The sequence below is a fragment of the Danio rerio genome, chromosome 7 (assembly GCF_052040795.2).
Source record: "Danio rerio strain M-AB ecotype USA chromosome 7, GRCz13ab, whole genome shotgun sequence".
In the NCBI taxonomy this organism is placed as follows: Eukaryota; Metazoa; Chordata; class Actinopteri; order Cypriniformes; family Danionidae; genus Danio; species Danio rerio.
In genome coordinates this window covers 11,418,276-11,444,341 of record NC_141027.1, presented here as the reverse complement: position 1 = coordinate 11,444,341, position 26,066 = coordinate 11,418,276, and the positions used below count along the sequence as shown (strand labels likewise).

General features: G+C 35.4%; 1 protein-coding gene and 1 long non-coding RNA gene across 12 annotated transcripts in view; one reads left to right on the top strand and one right to left on the bottom strand.

The window, feature by feature from the left end:
* The window catches only part of il16 (interleukin 16), a 115,518-nt gene extending 103,415 nt beyond the window's left edge, over positions 1-12,103 (bottom strand). For all 5 annotated transcript variants that reach the window (XR_015495060.1, XR_015495058.1, XR_015495059.1 and 2 more), the window contains exon 1: positions 11,865-12,103. Coding sequence is in view for 2 of the 5 variants with exons in the window: in XM_087260153.1 (XP_087116279.1) it covers positions 11,865-11,877 (13 nt within the window). In the remaining 3 variants the exon portion in view is untranslated. The remainder of the gene's footprint in view (positions 1-11,864) is intronic.
* Positions 1-26,066, top strand: part of LOC141375309 (uncharacterized) — a 91,727-nt gene that overhangs the window by 45,229 nt on the left and 20,432 nt on the right. The gene's annotated exons all lie outside the window — the stretch shown is intronic.

Here is a 26,066-nt window from a genome sequence, read left to right as displayed (position 1 = left end):
CTCGTATAATAAACATTGCAGGCATAATAAACCTGCATGTGGATCCTCACCTCTGTTGTCAGTGTCACAACCCGTGTAACACTTAGAATACATTGTTATTAAGCAGTGATTAAAATCCCATAATGCATTTTGAATGCCAATTAATCACAATATATGGAAACCAAAAACTTTTTTCAATTATGTTTCAAACTAATTGTTTTCAACTTTTTAAGTTCAAAGAGAAATAAACTATTGTTAGTTTATTATAATTTTTTTGTTATTATTATTAAGTTTTATTAATCGGTACCTGAGCAGCAATAAATACACTTTAAAATATAAGGAGTTTTCATGTGATTTGCTAAACTAGTAGGGTTTTTAAATTAATGAATGCATAGCAATCGTGATAGCCTTGAAACCGTGATTATTCCTCTCTTGACTATAATAGTACTAGCAAAATCATACTTAATTGATGTCCACTATTGTCATTTGTTCATCAGGTATGGCAACCAAAATCCAACATCTGATAGACGTCATAGTGGTTACGTCCACACAACGTCAAGCTGTAACATTATTAGACGTTGATATTTGGTTGATTTTAGGTTGGACGAAGACGTCAACCCTGATGGTGGGTTCTGAGGTCAACCTGATTTTTATTTCCAAACAAACATCCCTACAATGTTGGGGTACAATGTCAATCTGACGTCATGTTGACGTATTGTGCCTGCTGGGTTAGTTTAATAAGTTCTAATTAAAATCAGGGTATCCGCGGGGTCTTAAATATTAAAAACAAATTTTTAGGCCTTAAAAAGTCTTAAATCTACAGAAATTTAGTGTTGTAGGTATTACATGTTTTGACGGGTCTAAATTTTCTGTTTTTCATGTATAGCTCCCCAATTTGGCAATTAACACCCATACAATCACCAACAATCTATCTCAATAAAACTTTTAAACTTTGTATTTAAAAAAAAAAAAAGCTGAGGATACTGACCTGACCTGTTGTCACGATAACCAGCGATCGTTCTCCATAGATTGCTGGTTCCCACACAATAACCATGGTCTACACTTCCACCTTTTCCTGGACTACATATTCAGACATACACTTCGCCCAGACACCCATGCTCACTCATCTAGACTGATTACACTTGCAACACCTGAGGACTATCAGAGACTGATTGCATTCACTACATAAGCCACACATTCATCCTTTCAGTTTGCTGAGTCTTGTTAATCTGTTGATAACACTACAACGCGTCTTGTTTCCCGTGTTTCGACCCAGCCTTGTTTATCCTTGCTCTCCTGTTTAGCCACCTGCCTTACGACCCATAGCCTGTTTACTGACTACGATTCTGGACTGCCTGTACATACCCGTTTGCACCTGTATTGACCTTTGCTTGCCTGACTACGATTAAACCTGCATATTGGATCTTACCCAGTTGTGTGTGTTATCCCCCGACATTACACATGTATTATTATTGTATTATTAAATTATAATCATTTTTGTTTAAAAAAAATTTCCAACTGGGATATTCGAAAAAATCCTTAGCATTTAGCCTTGTGTAAGTCTAAAATTTCAATCATAATGGTCTTAAAAATGTCTTAAAGTCCTAAATTTAACTTTGAAACCTGCAGAAACCCTGGAAATAAAAACATATGTTGTCATGACATGACCTATTGATCATATTTTGTTTACAATGCACTAATGATTATTTGGTAAGACTTTACAAAAAGGGTTTATTGGTTCATGTTAGTTAATGTATTTACTAACAAGAACAAACACTGAACAATACATTAATTACAGTATTTATTTCATATCAGTTAATATTCATTCATTCATTCATTTTCTTGTTGGCTTAGTCCCTTTATTAATCCGGGGTCGCCACAGCAGAATGAACTGCCAACTTATTCAGCAAGTTTTTACGCAGCGGATGCCCTTCCAGCCGCATTTCTGGGAAACATCCACACACACATTCACACACACACTCATACACTACGGACAATTTAGCCTACCCAATTCACCTGTACCGCATGTCTTTGGACTGTGGGGGGAACCGGAGCACCCGGAGGAAACCCACGTGAAGGCAGGGAGAACATGCAAACTCCACACAGAAACGCCAACTGAGCCGAGGTTCGAACCAGCGACCTTCATGCTGTGAGGCGACAGCATTGCCTACTGCGCCACTGCCTCGCCCTAGTTAACGTTAGTCAGTGAAATAAAAGTTGTTCATCGTTACTGCATGTTAACTTGCGGTGCATTTACTAATGTCAACAAGCATGAATTTGGATTTTAATAATGCACTGGTAAATGTTAACTATAATTAATACATGCTGTACAAGTATCATTCATACTTAGTTCATGTTAGTAAATACAAAAACTAATAAAACCTTATTGTAAAGTGTAGCCAATTTATTTGCTTTACTATAACATCAACTCTATTGAAACCAGTAGTGAATCCAGCTACTTCATTTATAGAGCAAGTGACATTCTGAATGCGGTTCTGTTTTAGAAATAAGTAGCCATAAATATAGGCAGCAGAAAGCACAGCAGTGTGTTTGTGGCTCCTGCATGAGCTAATTCTGTTTTTCTTAATGGGTGAATCACTAAAATAGGCCTCGCGTTTGCCTGCTTTAGGCTGGAGCAGAAGCAGCATGCCTGCCAACATGTGTTGCAATCATTGAGATCAGCTCTCTCTGGCTGATAGTCCAGCACTTTTGCTTCAGATTTCTGTAACTCCTTTAACTCTTATGTACTGTTGAAATTGACTACCCTTTTGTTATGTTGGGTGCTGTTTATGACCTGCGTTATAATGGCATTTGCAAAGCCATGACATCATGTACAGTGTATCCGGAAAGTAGTGCTTCACTTTTTCCCATATTTTCAATGTTAGAGCCTTATTCCAAAATGGATTAAATTTATTTTCCTCAAAATTGTACACACAATACCCCGTAATGACAATGTGAAAAAAGAGTTTTTTGAAATTGTTGCAAATTTATTTAAAATAAAAAACCTGAAAAATCACATGTACATCAGTATTCACAGCCTTTGCCGTCAAGCTCTAAATTGAGCTCAGGTATATTCTGTTTCCACTGATCATTCTTGAGATGTTTCAGCAGCTTCACCTGTGGTAAATTCAGTTGATTGTACATGATTTGACAAGGCATACACCTGTCTATATAAGGTCCCAGGGTTGACAGTGCATGTCAAATCAAAAACCAAGCATGAAGACAAAGGAATCGTCTGTAGACCTCCGAGACAGGATTGTCTAGAGGCACAAGGCTGGGGGAAGGTTACAGAAAAATTTCTGCTGCTCTGAAAGTTCCAATAAGCACAGTGGCCTCCATCATCCGTAAGTGGAAGATGTTTGAAACCACCAGGACTCTTCCTAGAGCTGGCTGGCCATCTAAGCTGAGTGATTGGAGGAGAAGGGTCTTAGTCAGAGAGGTGACCAATAACCCGATGATCACTCTGTTCCAGCGTTCTTCTGTGGAGAATCAAGAGCCTTACAGAAGGACAACCATCTGTGCAGTAATCCACCAATCAAGCCTGTATGGTAGAGTGGCCAGACTGAAGCCACTCGCCGTCTGGAATTTGCCAAAAGGCATCTGAAGACTCTCAGACCATAAGAAACCAAATTCTCTGGTCTGATGAGACTAAAATTGAACTGTTTGGAGTAAATGCCAGGCGTTACATTTGGAGAAAACCAGGCACCGCTCATCATCAGGCTAATACCATCCCTACAGTGAAGCATGGTGGTGGCAGCATCATGCTGTGGGGATGTTTTTCAGCAGCAGGAACTGGAAGACTGGTCAGGATAGAGGGAAAGATGAATGCAGCAATGTACAGAGACATCCTGAATGAAAACCTGCTTCAGAGTGCTCTTGACCTCAGACTCAGACGGTTTATATTCCAGCAGGACAATGACCCAAAGCACACCGCCGAAATAACAACGGAGTTGCTTCACAACAACTCGGTGAATGTCCTTGAGTGGCCCAGCCAGAGCCCAGATCTAAATCTTATTGAACATCTCCGGAGATGGATGTACACCGTCTCTTCTCATCCAACCTGATAGAGCTTGAGAGGTACTGCAAAGAGGAATGGGCAAAAATTCCCAAAGACAGGTGTGCCAAGCTTGTGGCATCATATTCAAAAAGACTTGAGGCTGTAATTGCTGCCAAAGGTGCATCAATAAAGTATTGAGCAAAGGCTGTGAATACTGATGTACATGTGATTTTTCAGTTTTTTTTTTTTGAATAAATTTGCAACAATTTCAAACAATCTTTTTTCACATTGTCATTATGGGGTATTGTGTGGAGAATTTTGAAGAAATAAATTAATTTAATTCACTTCAGCTGTAACATTAAAAATAGGTCGAAAAAGTGAAGCGCTATAAATACTTTCCGGATGCACTGTACTTATGCATTCTTGATTGTGGGTGGTTTTCCCTGTTTGGAAGGGTTCAAAGGGGTAATTTGTACTTCAAAATGTCATTATAATGGAAGTCAATGAAGCAGAAACAACCACAAATGCAACAAGAGAGTAGTAAATTTGCCTGCATTGTTAATTTTTCATTTATTTTTCAAAGCATGTTCCCACCTTGATTTTCCATTTTCCAGTTGCTGAAACACAGACAAGGTTGTGGCTAAATTAAGACTCAAAATCCCCCCAGAGTTGATGAAAACATCCCCAACAAGTACATAAGTACATGATAGTTTAATTTGCACCTAATGTTGCGTTAAAACAGCAAAAATACATTAATAATAATGTGGTTATAATATAGTATAATATAGGAGTAATGTCTTAATGGCATATTCACTCTATTTGAATGCTATTTGCAACTATGTTTTCCAACTGTGTGCAAAATCCAATTTGCAGTAATTTCAGTGGCACGGTATGAAACAGTTTCTCATTTGAAATGTTGACTGACTCAAATGTTGACGTAATGGTGCAGAACATTCATACTGTTTGGATTGGATTGGATTGAAAATAAAAATAGACCAAAAGAAACATTTTCTTCATGGCAATGATGATGATGAAGCAAAATGACGAGCTGAAAGAAGCTGTATTTAATAAATCTAAAAATGACCACCAAAAAACTTTTAGAAAATGTGTGTTCCTGTCATCCCTAGAGATCAGACGGCCTTTTATCACACAGAACAAAGAACTCGACTGAATGCAACAGAAAGTGTGTTGAAATGTCCAAAAGGACGCAGGAATCATTAGGAAATAGTGTTTTGAGTTTTGTGTTTTTGGGTAATTATTGCCATATAAAAGTGACAGAATTGCTAGTTTAGCTAGTCTGGATTGTAGATCTCCATTGTATTCAGTGTTTCTTGATTATTATCCTTCTCTCTTAAACATTTTAAGTAGTGATATATATAGACATGATGTATATATAGCGATAAATTCTTATTTCCATTGTTCATTTTTTATCCGTACAATATAATTGTTGTGACTGACCAATCTGAAATGACTATTTCAGACAGTTGTGTATATATACTTATATGTAAATATTATACTATATATATATATATATATATATATATATATATATATATATATATATATATATATATATATATATGTGACTGTGTTTACATTGACATCAGTAATCAAATTATTTGCGAAATTATTAATTTGTGGACTTTAACTGCAGTTTGGCTCCTTCACTTTATATCAGGAACATTTCCAGCATGCCCCCTGTGACAAACAAGATATTAGATGCGAGGAATTGCTGGAAAAGTGTAGCAGGAAAAAAAATCCTCAGCATTTCTCTGTAACTTAGATGCACTTGGTAGGTGCAGAGAATAGTATCAGAAAGCCACGTGTGTGTAGACTATCCTGTCACAAAATGCAGCAAAAATCCTACACGACAGTTTGATTGCGGTGTTTGTATGTTTACACTCGGAGAGCAGCATTTACAGAGGATCTTTCAGCTTATAATATTGTAAAATTGTTGCTGCAGATTTGTTGGCTGCACATCCATGATGCTAATCCCCAGTTTCACCACATCCCAAAGCCGCTCTATTGGATTGAGTTCTGGTGACTTTGGAGGCCAATTGAGTACAGTGAACTCACTGTCATGTTCAAGAAACCAGTTTGAGATGATTTGCACTTCATGACATGACATGTTATGCTGCTGGAAGTAGCCATCAGAAGATGGGTCCACTGTGGTCATAAACAGATGGAAATAGTCAGCAACAATACTCAGGTAGACTGTGGCAATGACACGATGGTCAATTGGTACAAATGGGCCCAAAATGTGCCAAGAAAATATCCCCCACACCATTACACCACCATCACCAGCCTGAACAACTGGTACAAGGCAGGATAGATCAATGCTTTCATGTTGTTGATGCCAAATTCTGACCCTACCATACAAATGACGCAGCAGAAATCAAGACTCATTAGACCAGGGAATGTTTTTCCAATATTCTATTGCGCAATTTTGGTGAGCCTGTGTAAATTGTAGCCTCAATTTCCTGTTCTTAGCTGACAGTGTGGTGTGGTCTTCTGCTGCTGTTGCCCATCCGCCACAAGGTTCGACATGTTGTGCATTCAGAGATGCTCTTCTGCAGACCTCGGTTTTAACGAGTGGTTATTTGAGGTCATTCTCCTCTGACCTCAGGCATCAACAAGGCATTTGTACCCTCAGTACTGCCGCTCACTGGAAATTTTTTTCGGACCGTTCTATTTAAACCCTAAAGAAACCCTCAGACCAGCCTGTCTGGCACCAACAACCATGCCACGTTCAAAGTCAGTAAATCACCTTTCTTCCCCTTTCTGATGCTTGGTTTGATCTGCAGCAGATGCTGCCTTGATGGCTGATTAGAAAGTTGTGTTAATGAGCAGTTGGACAGCTGTACCTATTAAAGTGGCCGGTGAGTGTATGTCTTTTGCTGTTCATTATTCACATACAGCTGACTGTTTTGGAATTTGATGCATAACCCATACATTTGAATTATTAATTCAAAAGATTTTCCTCAGATTTCCAGAAACCATAAGTGGTTGCTACGGTGTTGTCATTCAGCTGCTAATGTAATTATTTTTCTAAATAAATAGTTTAAATAGCAGATTCCCTTTGCTTCCCGTTATGATCATTTCTGCTGTTTATTACCGCTCTCTATTAAACACCCGTTGTTTACGAACGCATAAACAGTTCCATTTTTAATCAAAAGCATTCGTCAAACCCTTTTCTAATCAAACCATTTCCATATTATGCCATACTAAAGGCTGTCCAAGCGAAACCCTGCATTCAATTACCTCGAGACTCAACATCAAGTTTTTTTATAATAGTAATAAATTGTAGCTTAGTCTCAGGACTGCAATATGAATCAGCACATGTTATACTTCGCCTGATGCATTGGGCAGATTTCACGAGAGCCCATTGCTGGATCTGTCTCCGTCCGATCTAATTAAGACAAACATTAGCGTCTGGACTTCACAAACTCATGTGCTTCAGTTTTGCAGCTCTGGATTCTGCTTGCAGCGTTAATATATATGTATATATATTAAACCCCTTTTTTATATTACCCAAATGATGTTTAAAAGAGCAAGGACATTTTCACAGTATGTCTGATAATATTTTTTCTTCTGGAGAAAGTCTTATTTGTTTTATTTTGGCTAGAATAAAAGTTTTAATAAAAAAAACAAAAACATTTTTAGATCAAAATTATTAGTAAGTCGAAAACAATCTAAAATCACAACTGGAGTGATGATAAGATAAATTTAAGAAATCTTTTGCATGAACTTAATTAGAATAAAATTCTATAGACAATTATTTTCAAAAAAAGTTTTGTAGGATTATCTGTTGCGTGTTGTCTTACACAACTCATGGCTGAGAATTGGGTTTATCAAGTCTTACCTCCCTGACTGATCATACCTTCTTTTTTTGCTTCATACAAAAATCTATCAGGAGCCATGTTTAGTCTAAATAAGATCACCATCATATTTAAACTTTGTTTTGTCGACTTGCAAAACTCACTGCGCGCCGACACCTCCGCATAAAAGACTGCTATTACACCGGTTAGACAATGTATGAGTGGCGCTTGTATTTATTCGGCGTGCATGTTTACAACCGGGACGGGGAGAAGAGCAGCTTGTCAGCGTCAAGCAGAAGCGGTGCGTGAGGCACGTGAGTATGGTTTTTTCTGTGCACATGCTCAGTTTGCTTTTTGATTAAACTACATTGCTTTCAACAGTGTTGGTTGCACATAGAGAATAACGTCTTTATTCTGCGATCACCACTTAAATACACTTGCATATAAAGTAAATTAAATCTCAACGCATATACTGGTGCACACTGCAAAAAATGGTTTTCTTACTAAGATTTTTTGTCTTGTTTCTAGTCCAAATATCTAAAGGTTCTTAAATCAAGAAGCATTCAAGACAAGCAAAACATATTGTCTTGTTTTAAGAAATTATATGCCAAAATGAAGTGAATTTTTCCTTAAATCAAGCTAAATAATCTGCCAATAGGGTAAGCAAAATAATCTTATCACAAAACGAAAAACAATATTATTTTGCTTACCCCATTGGCAGATTATTTTGCTTGATTTGAGGAAAAACTCACTTCAGGTTCTGGAACTGTTCAGCAAAACAGTGACACGGACACCGATGTTAAACAGCCACAGCGATCAGCTGTTCCATTATATTGTAGACGGCGACGGGGTCGAGAATACTCGCTCTGCAGACATGCTCGTGTCTGAATCCACAAGTATTGTTATTATTGTAACAGCCAAGAGAGAAGATAAAACGTTACCTCACAAACACGCCAGCAGGTCAAATGAGCCACATAGTGTGAGAGAGAGAGTTTATAGCTTTTATTTTCTCCATAGCTGGCTTCTGATGTACATCCTTGTCAGTGAAAGACTGTCCAGCAAACCCACACACTGCAAAAAATGCTTTTCTTACTTAGATTTTTTGTCTTGTTTCTAGTCCAAATATCTGAAAATTCCTAAATTAAGAAGAATATTCTAGACAAGAAAAACATTTTTTTTTTGAGAAATAATATGCCAATAATAAGTGAGTTTTTCCTTAAAACAAGCAAAATAATCTGCCAATGGGGTAAGCAAAATAATCTTACGTCAAAAGAAAAAGCAAGATTATTTTGCTTACCCCATTGGCAGATTATTTTGCTTGTTTTAAGGAAAAACTCACTTATTATTGGCATAATATTTCTCAAAACGAGACAATATGTTTTGCCTGTCTAGAAAATGCCTCTTGATATAAGAAATTTTAGATATTTAAACTAGAAACAAGACAAAAAATCTAAGCAAGAAAAGCATTTTTTGCAGTGCAAGCAGTGAGTTTTGTACAGTTATCTGCTTCCTAAGTAGCATTTTACTTACTCGCGGTCTTCTCCCTCGCCATAGTAAGTAAGCAACCGCCACATAACGCATATGTCATAAATGACATCAGTAAATAATAACTGGTTATGATCATCACTGAACCAATGTTTGCGTCTGCCTCACAGAAACAATACATTTTGACATCCCTAATATACAGTATGATCTTAAATATGTTAAAGGTTGCCAGAATTCTTCATAATTTTTTACTTTAAAGGGCACATAGTTTACCCCATTTTTATGATTTAATATTCATATTATGGTTCTTCTGTGCCAGTTTAGGTTCAGTTCAAAAAACAGTTCAGATGTTTTTATTATAATGTATAAAAAGTGTCATGTTGGGGGCGTTTACACAGCTCGCTGTTTTAGGGGTGTGTTGCTTCACATGAAAATAAGCTTCGGTTTCCCGTCCAACGTAACAAGGGGGGCGGAGCCAAGAGCTCACCCACTCTGTGTTTGGCAACAGACAGGCAGACTGTGAGACGGAGCAGGAGTAAGAGGATCAGCATTCGGCCGTATATGTACGACTCGGACACAGACCAAGCAGAGAGTACACAATCATTAATGTGTTTGTATAGTTTTACAGACAACTGTGTGCTAGTTTAAAGTGCTGAGCTTGTACACTGATACTAATAACCACACACACTGCATTAACTTTGACTGAGGCACCGGATGCGCCGTGACATGGCACACCAAACACTCTCTGCGGCGCAGCTGAAACATAAAGTGTCTCGAATCATCGCACCACACATTCTAGAACTCCAAACACAGGCCTCCATCAGGGTAAACACAACGGCGGCTGGGCACCGCGGATGGTTTGAAGCGCCAATTGCGTTTACCCTGACAGAAACCACGCCCAGAACTCCAAAATACATGGCGCTGCGACAGCGTTGCGCAACGCAGAGCGGCGCTTTTGGTGTGCGACCTGCAGGCAAGTTTGTTTTGCAGCGCGCTTGCACTTTTCCAGCTGCACCTAGTTAAGAATACAGAGAGCTTCTGTGAACGTGAGAAATGCAAACGGTAGACGCAATGAAAAGTACACGTTTGCAAACCTACCTAAAGATACAACCAATAATTCTGATTAGAGTGTTAATGTGGAGAATATTGATCTTGTGTTGAACCTAATAAGCCTTACATCTAAAAATAGAGCAAGGGTGTTCCTTTATGTTCCGTTTTCGCTTTGACTCGCGCTGAAAATGGCGGATGTGAATTAACAAACAGGATATGATGACGTGCCTGTCAATCAATATTGTTGGGCAGGGGGACTGCACTTCTAAGTCAAGTTGTGGTCGGTCTGAAAACCGCTCCAATTGGTCCACTGTTTTTATGTTGTTAAATTAAAAAAAAGGACTGGGTGTGTTTATATGTTTATACACTATACCTACACAAATGTCTGTCCAAACAGCTTGAAAAGTAGATTTTTTACCATAGGTGCCCTTTAATTCTTTTGCATTTGTTTGGTTCTGGATTTAGTATTTGTTCAATTACTTGGTTTTCATTGCTTAGAAGTTTGCAAACATGGTAATGTAAGTTTTTGTTTTAATCGTAGTTGGATGTGTTCAAGTAACTCTGCTGAACTACAATAACTAAAACTGTAACAAAAAAATTCATTCATTCATTCGGCTTAGTCCCTTATTTATCAAGGATCGCCACAGCGGAATGAACCATCAACTATTCCAGCATATATTTTACGCAGCGGGTGCCCTTCCAAATGCAACCCAGTACACTCATACACGCATTCACACACACACACACACACACACACACACACACACACACACACACACACACTCACACACTACGGCTAATTTAGTTTGTTCAATTCACCTATTGCGCATGTCTTTGGACTGTAGCAGAAAACGAAGAACCTGGAGGAAACCCACAACAACACGGGGAGAACATGCAAACTCCACACAGAAATGCCTACTGGCCCAGCCGGGATTCGAACCAGCGACATTCTTGAGGTGAGGCGACAGTGCTAACCACTGAGCCACTGTGCCGCCCTACTAAAAAAATATATATATATATATATATATATATATATATATATATATATATATATATATATATATATTCATATATATATATATATATATATATATATATATATATATATATATATATATATATATTCATATATATATATATATATATATATATATATATATATATATATATATATATATATATATATTTAACAATAGTCATATCAATAAAGGCTTTTTTTCACTAACTTTTGTAGTTCCATTATGATTTTTGTAAATAAAAATGTTTTCGCAAAAATAATAGCAAAATTAAACAAAAACGTTAAATAAACTAGAATTAAATAAAATGTGCAGCACATTAAAAAGAAACAGTATCGACATGAAATAAAAACTCATTTCGGAAATGCTGCACCAGAACAAACTTGAGTCATGCGATACAGTTTGTTTTTTCAGCACATGTTTGCTGGATGCCAGTCCCAACATCTGTTTTCTGAGCCCCTGAATCAGGTGTGGCTAAACGCATAGAAAGTTTCCATTGAAGAACAATCGAACACTCACCAAAGCTGAGCATTTTCACTTCTTGTGTTGCGAGTCTCGTCCTGCGAGCAGTCGTTTTGTAGAGTATCCCAGAGGGAAGACGCTGGTCAATTCAGCATGATAAAAGTCCAGCGCTGAACAAGTTCGCTCTCTGTGCTCTGAAAAGCCTCTGTTTGCTGGCTCTCGCTCTCTTCCAGTGCTGCCAGAGGCTGTCAGAGAGTTAAGAGGAGCGTTTGTAACTGCCGCCTCCCTCCTTTTCCAGAGAACACAAGCAGCGACTCACAGAAACACTCACCAAATCACTGCCCCCTTCCTGTCTGACAGCTAGAGAGAGAGAGAGAGAGAGAGAGAGAGAGAGAGAGAGAGAGACTTTTCCCCTGTCTATAAGTGACCTTACACCTAGTCGTTCTACTGGCCACCAGGGATGTATAAGGAGGAGATTTTTTCTTTGATTGAATGAATGCTTTCTTTGTAGATTCATTCATTGAAGTAGACGCGTTTTTTGTTTCATTCGCTGATGTTGCGATACAAAAGGAGCAGTTTTGAAGAATGCTCATGCTGCTTTTGATCATAAACTGAAATTGCACTGGGATAAGTGTCTGTCAAGCTCTAAAAAATTAACTCTCTCTAGGATGAAAAGGTTTTGTGTAAAAACTGTGCAAGATCGGACAGTCACCACACTTTGTGAACTTTATTTATAAACTAACTTCGAGAGGATCACGTGCTTATGATTGCTAGCGGCTGGACCCGCATTATCCAATTCTCAATGCACCAATCAGACGACTCCAAAGCTACTACAAATAACCTGGGTTACGTATCATCGCTGTCTTCGTTTTGAAGAATCCCCCCTTCCACCTCTACTCCTCCTCCTTCCTAGATGGGTGACACGGTGGCCCAGTGCTTAGCACTGTTACCTCACAGCATGAACGTCTCTGGTTCCAGGCTTTACCAAACCAGCAGACGTTTCTGTGCAGAGTTAGCACGTTCTCCCCGTGCTCACATGGGATTCCCCCGGGTTTCCTGGTTCCCTCCCACCGATCAAAACCATGCAACCTACAGTTGAAGTCAGTATTATTAGCCCCCTTCGATTTTTTTTTTTTCTTCTTTTTAAAATATTTCCCAAATGATGTTTAACAGAGCAAGGACATTTTCACAGTATGTCTGATAATATTTTTTCTTCTGAAGAAAGTCTTATTTGTTTTATTTCGGCTGGAATAAAAGCAGTTTTGAATTTTTATGAACCATTTTAGGGACAAAATTATTAGCATCTTTAAGATATATTTTTTCTCGATAATCTACAGAACAAACCACTGTTATACAATAACTTGCCTAATTATCCTAACCTCCCTACTTAACTTAATTAACCTAGTTAAGCCTTTAAATGTCACTTTAAGCTGTATAGAAGTGTCTTGAAAAATATCTAGTAAAATATTATTTACAGACATCATGGTAAAGATAAAATAAATTGGTTATTAGAAATGGATTATTAAAACTATTATGTTTAGAAATGTGTTGAAAAAATCTTCTCTTGGTTAAACAGAAATTGGGGAAAAAATAAACAATTGGTCTAATAATTTAGGGGGGCTAATAATTTAGGGGGGCTAATAATTCTGACTTCACCTTTAAGTTTATTGACTAATCCAAATCAATACCATAGTCTTGCCCCTACCGAGTACTTATCTCTATAAGAGCAACTACTATCTGTTCTTCAGGCACCATGACGGGGGAGTTCTCATGATCTACCTGAGCTCAAACTCCCCTCTCGGCTTGCAACGGGAGGGAGCCCTGTGCTCGAGGATCGTATGAGCTCAGGGCTCTCTCCCGAGACAGCAAAGTAGCTTATAATTAATCATCAGCCAAGTGTGAAGTCTTGAAACATTTTAAATGCATAGATTTAGGCACATATCCTAACAGAAGGGAAGAATTCAAAACGTTAAGGACAGGTTCAGCTACTTCTGAAACAATTGTTTTAATAATTTGGTCAGTTTAAGATAGGATCTAACATAAACGTTGTTGATTTGGAGGAGTTTTTACCATTCTTCCTCACCTACTGCTGAGAAAGTCTGAGTTTTATCCATTAATGATCTACAGTGCTCTAGTTAAGACGATGCTGTTGGAGACTGATTGATGGTGCTAATTTAATTTTTAATATCATCAATCTTTCACGTAAAAAAAATCTATAAAGTCATTACTGCTGTGTTGGAAAACGTATTTTGATGCTTTTTTTAAGTTAGATTGGCCACTGTGTTAAACGGGGCTCTAGGATTGTGTTTGTTTTCTTTATTAAGGTTGAAAAATAAGCAGATCCGGCAGACTTTAAAGCTTTTTTAAAGTTATCTATACTTTCCTTCCAGGCTAGACGAAAAACCTGTAGTTTTGATTTCTTCCATCTACGTTTCATTTTCAGCTGTGGTTTCTTTAAGGCACGAGTGGGCTCATTGTGCCACGGCATCCGATTTTATTTTACTTTTAGAGAATCTCTAATTTATGCTGAGCATTTATACAACAGTTCTGTCTGGTACTCGAATCTGATTGGCTGAATATCACCACTTGTACAGCCTCTTCACCCTTGTGTATTACTCTGCCCACACAAGTGCCAGGCAGAAGACTAAACTCACTATGATTTGGCAAATATTTAAGAAATTTTTATATTCTTATGACGATTATGAATTCACAATGGTTTCAGCTGTTCTGACCAGCTGCAGATGTAAACGAATAGCAAAGAAAGTAGTTCCTCATACCAAAAGGTTTTTTGAGATTTCGATTATGCAGTTGAACTGTTGTATAAACACAACAGCACATGAGTAGCAGTTCGATATGGCTCTGATGTCACAAGAAAGTTGTACTATTTTATATTGACAAAACGTACAGAAATTCATATGATTTTAGCCATAAGAAAATATTAATGTTGAAATGAAAATATACACATGTTTTTTAAAGGAGACGTGCCCCTAATGACTGAAAATTGATACGAATGAAAAGGTTACAAATTCATGTGTAAGAAACGCCAACTCAAAAGATTACGAATTCCAGTGAGATTGTGGTGATGCAAAACATATCCCTGACTTAATGTTGGCTAAAGGTTCATGGGATGTCAAAGACTAAATGCTAAAAAATCCAATTTACATTACTGGAATAATTTACATTTTAAAAATATACTGAAACAGAAAACAGGTGAAGCAGTGGCGCAGTCGGTAGTGCTTTCGCCTCACAGCAAGAAGGTCGCTGGTTCGAGCCTTGGCTCAGTTGGCGTTTCTGTGTGGAGTTTGCGTGTTCTCCATGCGTTTGCGTGGGTTTTGTAGTGTATGAGTGTGTGTGTGTGTGAATGTGTGTGTGGATGTTTTCTAGAGATGGGTTGCGGCTGGAAGGGCATCCGCTGCATAAAAACTTGCTGGATAAGTTGGCGGTTCATTCCGCTGTGACGACCCCTGATTAATAAAGGGACTAAGCCGACAAGAAAATGAATGAATGAATGAAACAGAAAACTTCTTTTAAATCAGAGATGCCCAAAGTAAGGCTCGCGGGCCAAAGTTGGCCCATGGTAACCTTTGATTTGGCCCGCCATCCCATCTGAGAAGAATTAGTTTGAAGGTTGCAGCAAATGCCTTCAACAGAGATGGTCATTTCTAATTTAAAGTAACCTTTTATTTGTTTGTTTGTTTGTTTGTTTAATTGTTGAACAACTAAAAAAGTCAACTGAAACTAAATGTTTCAATTAAATGTTGTGCAAGAGTCAGATTTTTAAACATTTAAATACTGTCACTCGAAGATAAAGGACAATACACAAGACCTCAACGAGCAAATCAAGGGAAGGTTTTTTTTTTCTTGAGTTTGAGTCTGAGTCATTTGATTTTGAATATCTACCGATACCGAATCCCAATCCGGTACTTTTATAATACATAAAAAAGAAATAAAGAGGAGCGAAGAAACAGATTCGGGATGTTCTTTATTTTTTATTTAATTCACTTATTTTAACATTCAACAACTATGTTAACAAACACTTCTGTGAAGTAGCTTGAACAATCAAGTAATAAATACCACAAATTCTTCACTTTTGGACTTTAGTTCAACAGTAAATATAAAAGAAATTAACAAATAAACACAAATAGCACCTTAACTTGAAATACCCTGCAGGCAATCCCAAGTTTACACGTCTCACAGTTTGCTATGGCAATGTTGTCATCATTAACTTTATAATACCTCCAGACCACAGACATACTCACACTTTCCGCTTTAAGCTGCTTCCGTGTTCAACTTTGTCTGCATTTAACCAATAGCATCTCTGCAACAAAGTGATGTCATGCATTGCTGTTTCTGTCTGAAGTCAAGTAAGAGGTCTAACTTATATATTCAAGTCCTGATCAGGAGGTGACCTCCGATTTCGATCGAGTCTTAAACTGCGTGATTAGGCCCGATTTCCGATCATGTGATCGGATCTGGACATCCCTAGTATTTAGCATTGAAAACCACTGTGTTATGAATGTGTTTATTTATGTTTTTATTGTAAGAAGTTCATTATAAAATGTACAAAATCCTTATAATTATTAATATAATTGGAGTAGTTTTTTTCTATATATTATTTAATATTAATAAATGAGAAAATTACCATGGCAGCTTTAATGTAATAGTTTGGTATACAGTATTTACCTTTGGCCCACCCCTCTCAATCAAGTTTGGTTTTTGGTCCTTCATAAGAAAGGTTTGGGCACCCCTGTTTTAAATGCTTATAACATTTACTATATTACTGTATTTCAGATTAAGTAAACCAAGCTTTTGTGAGCATAAGAGACCTCAAAAGCAATCCAAACATCTTACGAATGGTAATACATGTATGCAGCGGTAGAATGTTTAGGAATGGCATCACTGCTAGAAGACCTGATTTCATTGCGTCTGTAAGAAGAGCAGGCCTGAAGTCTACGATGGCATCTTACAGTAATGCTATAAATACTGGCACTGCTGCAGTTACTATGATAGCATCGCCCAGAGGAATATCTTATTGCCGGGAGGTTGGTCTTGAATAACTTCCAAACCTTAATGCGGTTCACTGTCATGTTTCATTTACAGATCATGTTTGTCTCATATGTTTCCTTAAAATTGTAGGGGAGGCTTAAAAATAAATGCGAATGAATCAGTCACTGACATACACGAGTACAGAGTTATAAAATGCAAGTAGATGGCAGTTTGAGTTAAAGTTCATAGTGAAATTTTGTATTTGTTTGCATTTTGTTCTGAAGCAGTTTGGTTATGATTCAGTTGTTTGATGTGTGATATGGTAAAAAGTTTAAATTGGCATGTTTAATGGCCAGAGTTGGATGGATGTGTGATGATCTGGGTGACGTAGTGGGATTCAGGTCCCTGTGCCCTTTAGTTATGCCCACATTTAATTTATTATCTTTTTTTATTTTCTATTTCCACCATTTTCACTTTTTTCTTTCCCTTTTCATTTCTTTCTCATGTCTCATAAAATTACTTCAATCCATTTGGTTGCTTATGATATAATGATTTACACTTGATTTACGCATTTAATAATACATTTATATATATAATATATAAGTCTGATATATCAGATAGTATTTAAGTCCGATAGTATATAAGTCCGATAGCATACAAGTCCGATATAATCCGATAGTATATAAATCAGATAGTATATAAGTCCGATAGTATATACGTCCAATAAAGTCAGATTGTTTTTAAATCCGATAGCTTAAAAGTCTGATAGTATATAAGTCTGATATAGTTCGATAGTATATACAGTTGAAGTCAGAATTATTAGCCCCCCTTCTATTTTTTTTTCTTCTTTTTTTAATTATTTCCTAAATGATGTTTAACAGAGCAAAGAAATTCTCACAGTATGTCTAATAATATTTTTCCTTCTGGAGAAAGTCTGTTTTATGAATGTTTTATTTCGGCTAGAATAAAAGCAGTATTTATTTTTTTATGAACCATTTTAAGGTCAAAATTATTAGCCCCTTTAAGCTATATTTATTTCGATAATCTACAGAACAAACCATTGTTATACAATAACTTGCCTAATTACCCTAACCTGCCTAGTTACCATAATTAACTTAGTTAAATCTGTAAATGTCACTTTAAGCTGTATAGAAGTGTTTTGAAAAATATCTAGTCAAATAATATTTACTGTCATCATAGCAAAGATAAAATAAATCAGTTATTGGAACTGAGATATTAAAACTATTATTATTAGAAATGTGTCGAAAAAAATCTCTCTGTTAAACAGAAATTGGTTAAAAAAAATAAACAGGGGGGGTAATAATTCAGGGGGGTTAATAATTCTGACTTCAACTGTAAGTCTGATAGTATATTAGTATGATAGTATGAAAGTCCGATATAGTCTGATAGTATATATGTCTGATATAGTCTGATGATATATAAGTATGATATAATGTGATGGTATGTAAGTCTGATAGTATAAAAAAGTCTGATAGTATTTAAGTCAAATATAGTCTGATAGTATACAAGTCTGTCTGTCTGTCTTTCTGTCTGTCTCTGTCTGTCTACCTACCTACCTATCTACCTGCCTGCCTGCCTACCTGTGTGTCTATATATATATATATATATATATATATATATATATATATATATATATATATATATATATATATATATATATATATATATATATATACATACATACATACAAACATACATACATACATACATACATACACACATACATACATACATACATACATACATACATACATACATACATACATACATACATATATATATATATATATATATATATATATATATATATATATATATATATATATATACATATATATATATATATATATATATATATATATATATATATATATATATATATATATATATATATATATATACATATATACATATATATATATATATATATATATATATATATATATATATATATATATATATATATATATACATTTATATATATATACATTTATACATATACATATACATATACATATACATACAATTGAAGCCAGAAGTTTACATACACTCTAAAAAGGGAACATAATCAAAAATCCTACTAAACGTTTACTACTTTAGGTCTGTTAGGATTACCTAAATCATTTACATTTGCCAGAATGAGGAGAGAATTTTTTTTGTTGAAAATTTTTTAATATTTCTAGACAGCCAACAGTTTATATACATTTCCTTGGTATTTTTTTATCTTTGCTTTTAAACTTTATAACTTTGGTCAAATGTTTTGGGTATCCTTCCACAAGCTTCTCACAATAGTTTGCAGGAATTTTGGTTCATTCCTCCTGACAGAATTGGTGAAACTGAGTCAGATTTGTTGGCTCTCTTGCTCGCACCAGCTTTTTCAACTCTGCCCACAAATTGTCTTTAGGATTGACATCAGGGCTTTGTGATGGCCACTCCAAAGCATTCACTTTGTTGTCCTTAAAGCACATTTGAACTAATTCGGCAGTATGCTTAGGGTCATGGTCTGTTTGGAAGAACCATTTGTGGCCAAGTTTTAATTTCCTGGCTGATGTCTTGAGATGTTGCTTCAGTATTTCTACATAATGTTCTTTCTTCATGATGCCATCTATGCTGTGAAGTGGACCAGTCCCTCCTGCAGCAAAACAGCCCCACAACATAATGCCCCATACTTCACAGTTGGGATGGTGTTCCTAGGCTTGTAAGCTTTCCCCTTTGACTTCCAAATGTAACATTGGTCATTATGGCCAAACAGTTCAATCTTAGTTCCATCAGACCACAGGACATGTCTCCCAAAGTTATTATTTCCCCAGTGTAATTTAGCAAATTGTAATCTGGCTTCTGTTGTTGATTCTGGCTTGTTGATTTTCCCATGTTATCACACAAGGCAGCAGGGTGTTTGAGGTTTTCCTTAAATACTATTCTACAGTTGTGCCTCCAATTAACTCAAATGTTGTCAATGAGCCAATCAGAAACGTCCAAAACCTTGGCACCATCATCTGAGCTTTTTCAAAGGCATATTAATCTTATTGTATGTAAACTTGACTTACAAGAAACGCTATAACAATTTCTCCAAAAATATCTCTCTCATTATTCTGCTATTAAGCATAACAGAAACAAATTTGATAATCCTAACTTACCTAAAAGAGAATATATATATATATATATATATATATATATATATATATATATATATATATATATATATATATATATATATATATATATATATATATATATATATATATATATATATATATATAGTAAGTGTTTAAATGTGCAAATCTTGAAATGACTCCTTGCATGTTTCTTCAGTGTAGTTTGAGGAACACTGGATCAGTGTGAGTTTACATTCAGCCTTCAGTCTTGAAGAGTTATAGATATGAAGGCGTTCTCTGTCTCACTGTGAGTTTATGTTAGTGGATGCAGCTTTGCTTCACATACAGGGTTAGTGTGAAATGAACTGCAGGGGTAATTTACCTTAATTAACCCCAGCCTAAACCGCACAGAGTCTCTTTAGTCAACACTCACACACACACATACTTACATTCACCCACACATATGTCGGGTCTGAATGGAGAGTCTGTGTGCAGTCAGTGTTTTTCTGACTGGATAAACAGGAATCCCTGAGCAAACACACAGAAATGGAGGAGTCCACAAATAGAGCAGAGGGAAAGCATTTTATGTTAGATTCCAGCAATGTATATTTTAGTTTATTTATATGAGGATTGAATGGCTAAATGCTGGTTTACATGATCATTGTGAGTCAATAAATTTGGGTTCGATCAGTTCTGATAAAGTTAAGGTAAATACTAATTTAAAAAGAAAGTGAACATAGGAGAGTAATAATATTTTTTTTCTGTATTTAACCTTATTTAACTTAAGTATTTAATTTGCACTTTAAGCTCAATACTTGTATCTTGAAGAGTAACTAGTAAAATATCATGTGCTGTCGGATTCGTTATAAGAAATCAGTTATTAGAACTATTGTTTAAAAATGTGTTTTTACTTGGCAAATATTTGAAAAAGTAATAATATTGTCTTCAACTATATATATATATATATATATATATATATATATATATATATATATATATATATATAAATATACATACATACATACATACATACATACATACATACATACATACATATATATATATATATATATATATATATATATATATATATATATATAACTAGTAAATATATATACTAGTAAATATAACTAAATATAATATATATACTATATATATAACTAGTAAATATATATACTAGTAAAGTATATATATATATATATATATATATATATATATATATATATATTAACACTTTATTAGGTACACAATTAAGTTGACGCAAGGTTATCGCAAATTTCTAATCAACCAATCCCATTTTAGCAACTCAATGCATTTAGGCATGTAGACATGGTCATGACGAGCAGTTTGCTGCAGTTCAAACCGAGCATCAGAATGGGAAAGAAGGGTGATTTAAGTGCATGGTTGTTGGTGCCAGACGGGCTGGTCTAAGTAATTCAGAAACTGCTGATCTACTGGCATTTTGATGCACAACCATATCTAGGGTTTACAGAGAATGGTTTGAAAAAGAGAAAATATCTAGTAAGTGGGAGTTCTGTGGGCGCAAATGCCTCGTTTATGCCAGAGGTTAGAGGAGAATGGCCAGATTTGCTTGAGCTGATAGAAAGGCAACAGTAACTCAATTAACCACTCGTTACAATCGAGGTCTGCAGAAGAGCATCTCTGAAAGCACAACATGTCCAACCTTGAGGTGGTAGGGCTACAGCAGCAGAAGACCACACTGGGTGCCACTCCTGTCACCTAAGAACAGGAAACTGAGGCTACAATTCACACAGTCTCACCAAAATTGGACAATAGAAGCTAGAAAACGTTGCCTGGTCTAATGAGTCGCGACATTCAGATGGTAGTCATCAAAATTTGGCCTCATTAACATGAAAGCATGGATCCATCCTGCCTTGTATCAATATTTCAGGCTGGTGGTGGTGGTGTAATGGTGTGGGGGATATTTTCTTGGCACACTTTGGGCTCATTAGTAACATTTAAGCATTGTGTCAACACCACAACCTACCGGAGTATTGTTGCTGACCATGTCCATCCCTTTATGACCACAGTGTACCCATCTTCTGATGGCTACTTTCAGCAGGATAAAGCGCCATGTCATAAAGTGTGAATCATCTCAGACTGGTTTCTTGAACATGACAATGAGTTCACTGTACTCAGATGGCCTCCAAAGTCATCAGAACTCAATCCAATAGAGCACCTTTGGAATGTGGTGGAACGGGAGATTTTCATCATAGATGTGCAGCCGACACATCTGCAGCAACTGCGTGATGCTATCATGCCGAAAGTCTCTGAGGAATATTTCTAGTACCTTGTTGAATCTATGCCACGAAGGATTAAGGCTGTTCTGAAGGCAAAAGGGGGTGCAACCCAGTACTAGTAAGGTGTGCTATGCATACCGACAGTCAATCCCGAAATGATTCATACCCCTATTATTTCTGATTTAATATTATTATTTTTTTAATTACAAGATAATAAGACAATTTACAAGAGGCATAATTTTAGGAAAAATTACATACAGTTGAAGTCAGAATTATTAGCCCCCCTTTGATTTGTATTTATTTTTTTTCCAAATGATGTTTAACAGAGCAAGGAAATTTTCAAAGTATGTCTGATAATATTTGTTCTTCTAGAGAGAGTCTGATTTGTTTTATTTCGGCTAGAATAAAAGCAGTTTTCAATTTTTTTTTAAACTATTTGAGATCAAAATTATTAGCCCCTGTATGCTATTTTTTTTGATAGTCTACAGAACAAACCATCATTATACAATAACTTGCCTAATTACCCTAACCTGCCTAATTAACCTAGTTAAGCCTTTAAATGTCACTTTAAGCTGTATAGAAGTGTCTTGAAAAATATCTAGTCAAATATTATGTGCTGTCATCATGGCAAAGATAAAATAAATCAGTTATTAGAAATGAGTTATTAAAACTATTATGGTTAGAAATGTGTTGGATAAATCTTCTCTCCTTTAGACAGAAATTAGGGAAAAAATAAACGGGGGGCAAATAATTCTGACTTCAACTGTATATTTCTCAGCTTTTATTTACGTTTAAACGAAAACTTTAAGTCAGAATTTTCCAGTGGTATGAATAATTTTGGCGTGACGGTACTGACGGTTCTGATCAAGTTAAAATAAAATAGCACTTGCACATTTTCTGCCTTTTTTTCTCTTCTCTCGCTTGCCTCCTAATAAACCTGTCATTGTGTTATTATAAACTCCGTTTTTTGTCACTTTAGAGTATCTTATAAATAAATACTCCACACTTAATTAAAACACAAAGCAAAATCAAGCCACAGATGAAGAATTTTCCATAGATTTAATGTCTAATCCTTTTCATTGTTATTAATACCAATTTTGCATTTTGTATGTACAGTACTAATAATATATTCAGTGTTTATTACTATTTAATATTCAACTGTTAACCATGTTTTTCATTTTTTTAATTTTAATTTTAATTTTTTTTTTTTACCTCTAACTCCTACACTGCTGCGTAATAATAGTTTTTAAGGTAGCAGCTGGGTTTCAGTATTAGAAGAATTAGGAATGTACAATAAGATCATGCAGAATGTAGACTTTAGTATTATTAAACAACCAATATCCTAATAATATGGATATTAATAACTAGGGACAGACAGAATCTGCTGACATTTTTTGCTATTTCTCTGGAGAATCTTTTAAAAAATACAGTTGAAGTCAGAATTTTTAGCTCCAATGTTTATTTTCCCCAATTTCTGTTTAAAGGAGAGCAGATTTTTTTTAACACATTTCTAATAATAATAGTTTTAATATCTCATTTCTCATAACTGATTTATTTTATCTTTGCCATGATGACAGTAAATAATATTTCACTAGATATATTCAAGATACTAGTATTCAGCTTAAAGTGGACTATCGGTAGGCCCACACGGAATCTGCGCACGCATTTCCGCAGATTTTTAGTCCATCGCTGAGTCTATGTATTTACTTGTGCGAATGTGTGTAAATTTATATTTTTTTCACTTTTCAAATGAATTTCACTAATATTATTGTGATAAAATATTATTAATATTGAAATGTTCATATGATTTATTTACAAAACAGTTTGGAATGTAATATGTTCTGACTTTTAGTAGAGATATTATATGAGAGACTTGATTTGTTTACCAAATGAGTGGATCTAATTAGATTTTCATTGTAATCATTAAATACAAATTAAAAATGTATTATTTGTTGATTTCATTTATTAAGTTTTTAGTTATGATACTCCTAAAATAAATCTGCAGATTTTTTTACAAAATTCTCTGCAGAAAGAGCAAGAAATGTCTGCAGATTCTGTCTGGCCCTAACTATCGGATATAGCTTAAGGGGGCTAATAATTTTGACCTTGCAATGGAGTTTAAAAAATAAAAATAAAACTGCTTTTATTCTAGCTGAAATAAAACAAATAAGACTTTCTCCAGAAGAAACAATATTATCAGACATACTGTGAAAATTTCATCTGTTAAACATCATTTGGGAAAAATTTTTAAAAGAAAAAAAATTCAAAGGGGGCTAATAATTCTGACTTCAACTGTATGTGGATTTATGCGGAATGATTTTGGCAGTATCATAACTAAAAAAAAATCTGCGGATTTCTGCGCGTGCAGATTTTGTGTGGGCCTAGTAATAACCCACTAGTTAAATTGATACTTAAATTAAAGTGTTACCGTTTAAGTAGTGTAATTAAAAAACAAAAATAAAATGGTATTGTAATAAAAGTCATTCTTATATAAAAATATTCAGAATAATTAAATTAAATGGAAAAAATGTTGATAGCCTGAAGTAATATTTTATTGTAAAATGTATTTCAGTAATTTTTTAAATCTGCAACTTAAATGTTTAGTTATAAAAAAAATTTCAAGAACTTTATTTGTTACAAAGTAAATGTATCTAATTGACATGTGCTATATGTAAATTGGGTAAGCTAAAAATGTCTGTCGTGTATGCGTGTGAATGAGTGAGTATGAATGTTTCCCATATGCTGGGTAAGTTGGCGGTTCATTGCGCTGTGGCGACCACGGGTTAATAAAGGGACTAAGCTGAAAAGAAAATGGATGGATGAATGAATGAATGAATGAATGAATGAATGAATGAATGAACGAATGAATGAATGAAAATTCAGCCCATATAAACAGCCTCCAAACAATTAGGCTACCTTAAAAACATTTAATAAATCCAATAAATCGTTTTTCAGTGGGTCTTCCAGTCCTCATTTTCTGTGAAATCTCAAAGGGTCTTTTCATTATTACATGGTTTTAAGGCGAGCTTAATAGAGGTGAACTCGTTACTGATGTAACTGATTGATTGACAGTGTCGCCCTCTGCTGACAGATATTATATATTTATCTTTATAAATCTGCTTCATGCCACATCAACAGCATTCACAGCCTCATACCGCCATCTGGTGACCTTTAAAGGGATAGTTCACCCCAAAAAAGTAACATACTCACTATTTACAGTCCTTAAAGTGGTTCTAAACCTTTAGAAGTTTCCATTTTTATGTTGAACATAAAAGAAGATGTTTTGAAAAATGTTAGAAACTTGTAACCATTGACCTCCATAGTAGGTAAAACAAATACTATGGAGGTTAATGGTGAGCAGTTCCCAACATTTTTCATTCGTTCATTTTCTTTCAGCTTATTCCCCTTAATCATCAGAGATTGTCACTGCATAACCACCAACTTATTCAGCATATGTTTTGCGCAGTGGATGCCCTTCCAGCTGAAACCCAGTACTGGAAAACATACATACATACTCGTTCACACACACTCATACACTATGGCCAACTTAGCTTATTTAGTTTTAATTAATTATTTAATCAATCAATTAATTAATTATTTAATTAATTTTTGAAATATGCAATACGGCCGGATTCAAAACAATTCTGATATGGAAGTGTTGTAGTCTTTTTTTTATAGTGACTATTATCAGAGCAAAATAAAAAAAGTGTGTGTGTATGTGTGTGTGTGTGTGTGTGTGTGTGTGTGTGTGTGTGTGTCTATGGTATGTATGAATGTGTGTTTGTGTGTATGTGGAAATGGACTCCACCTAAAACAGGGAAAGGAGAATACAGAGCCAAGAGGAAGACATTGTACTTTGGCTGGCCTACTGGAGGAACACACACACACACACACAC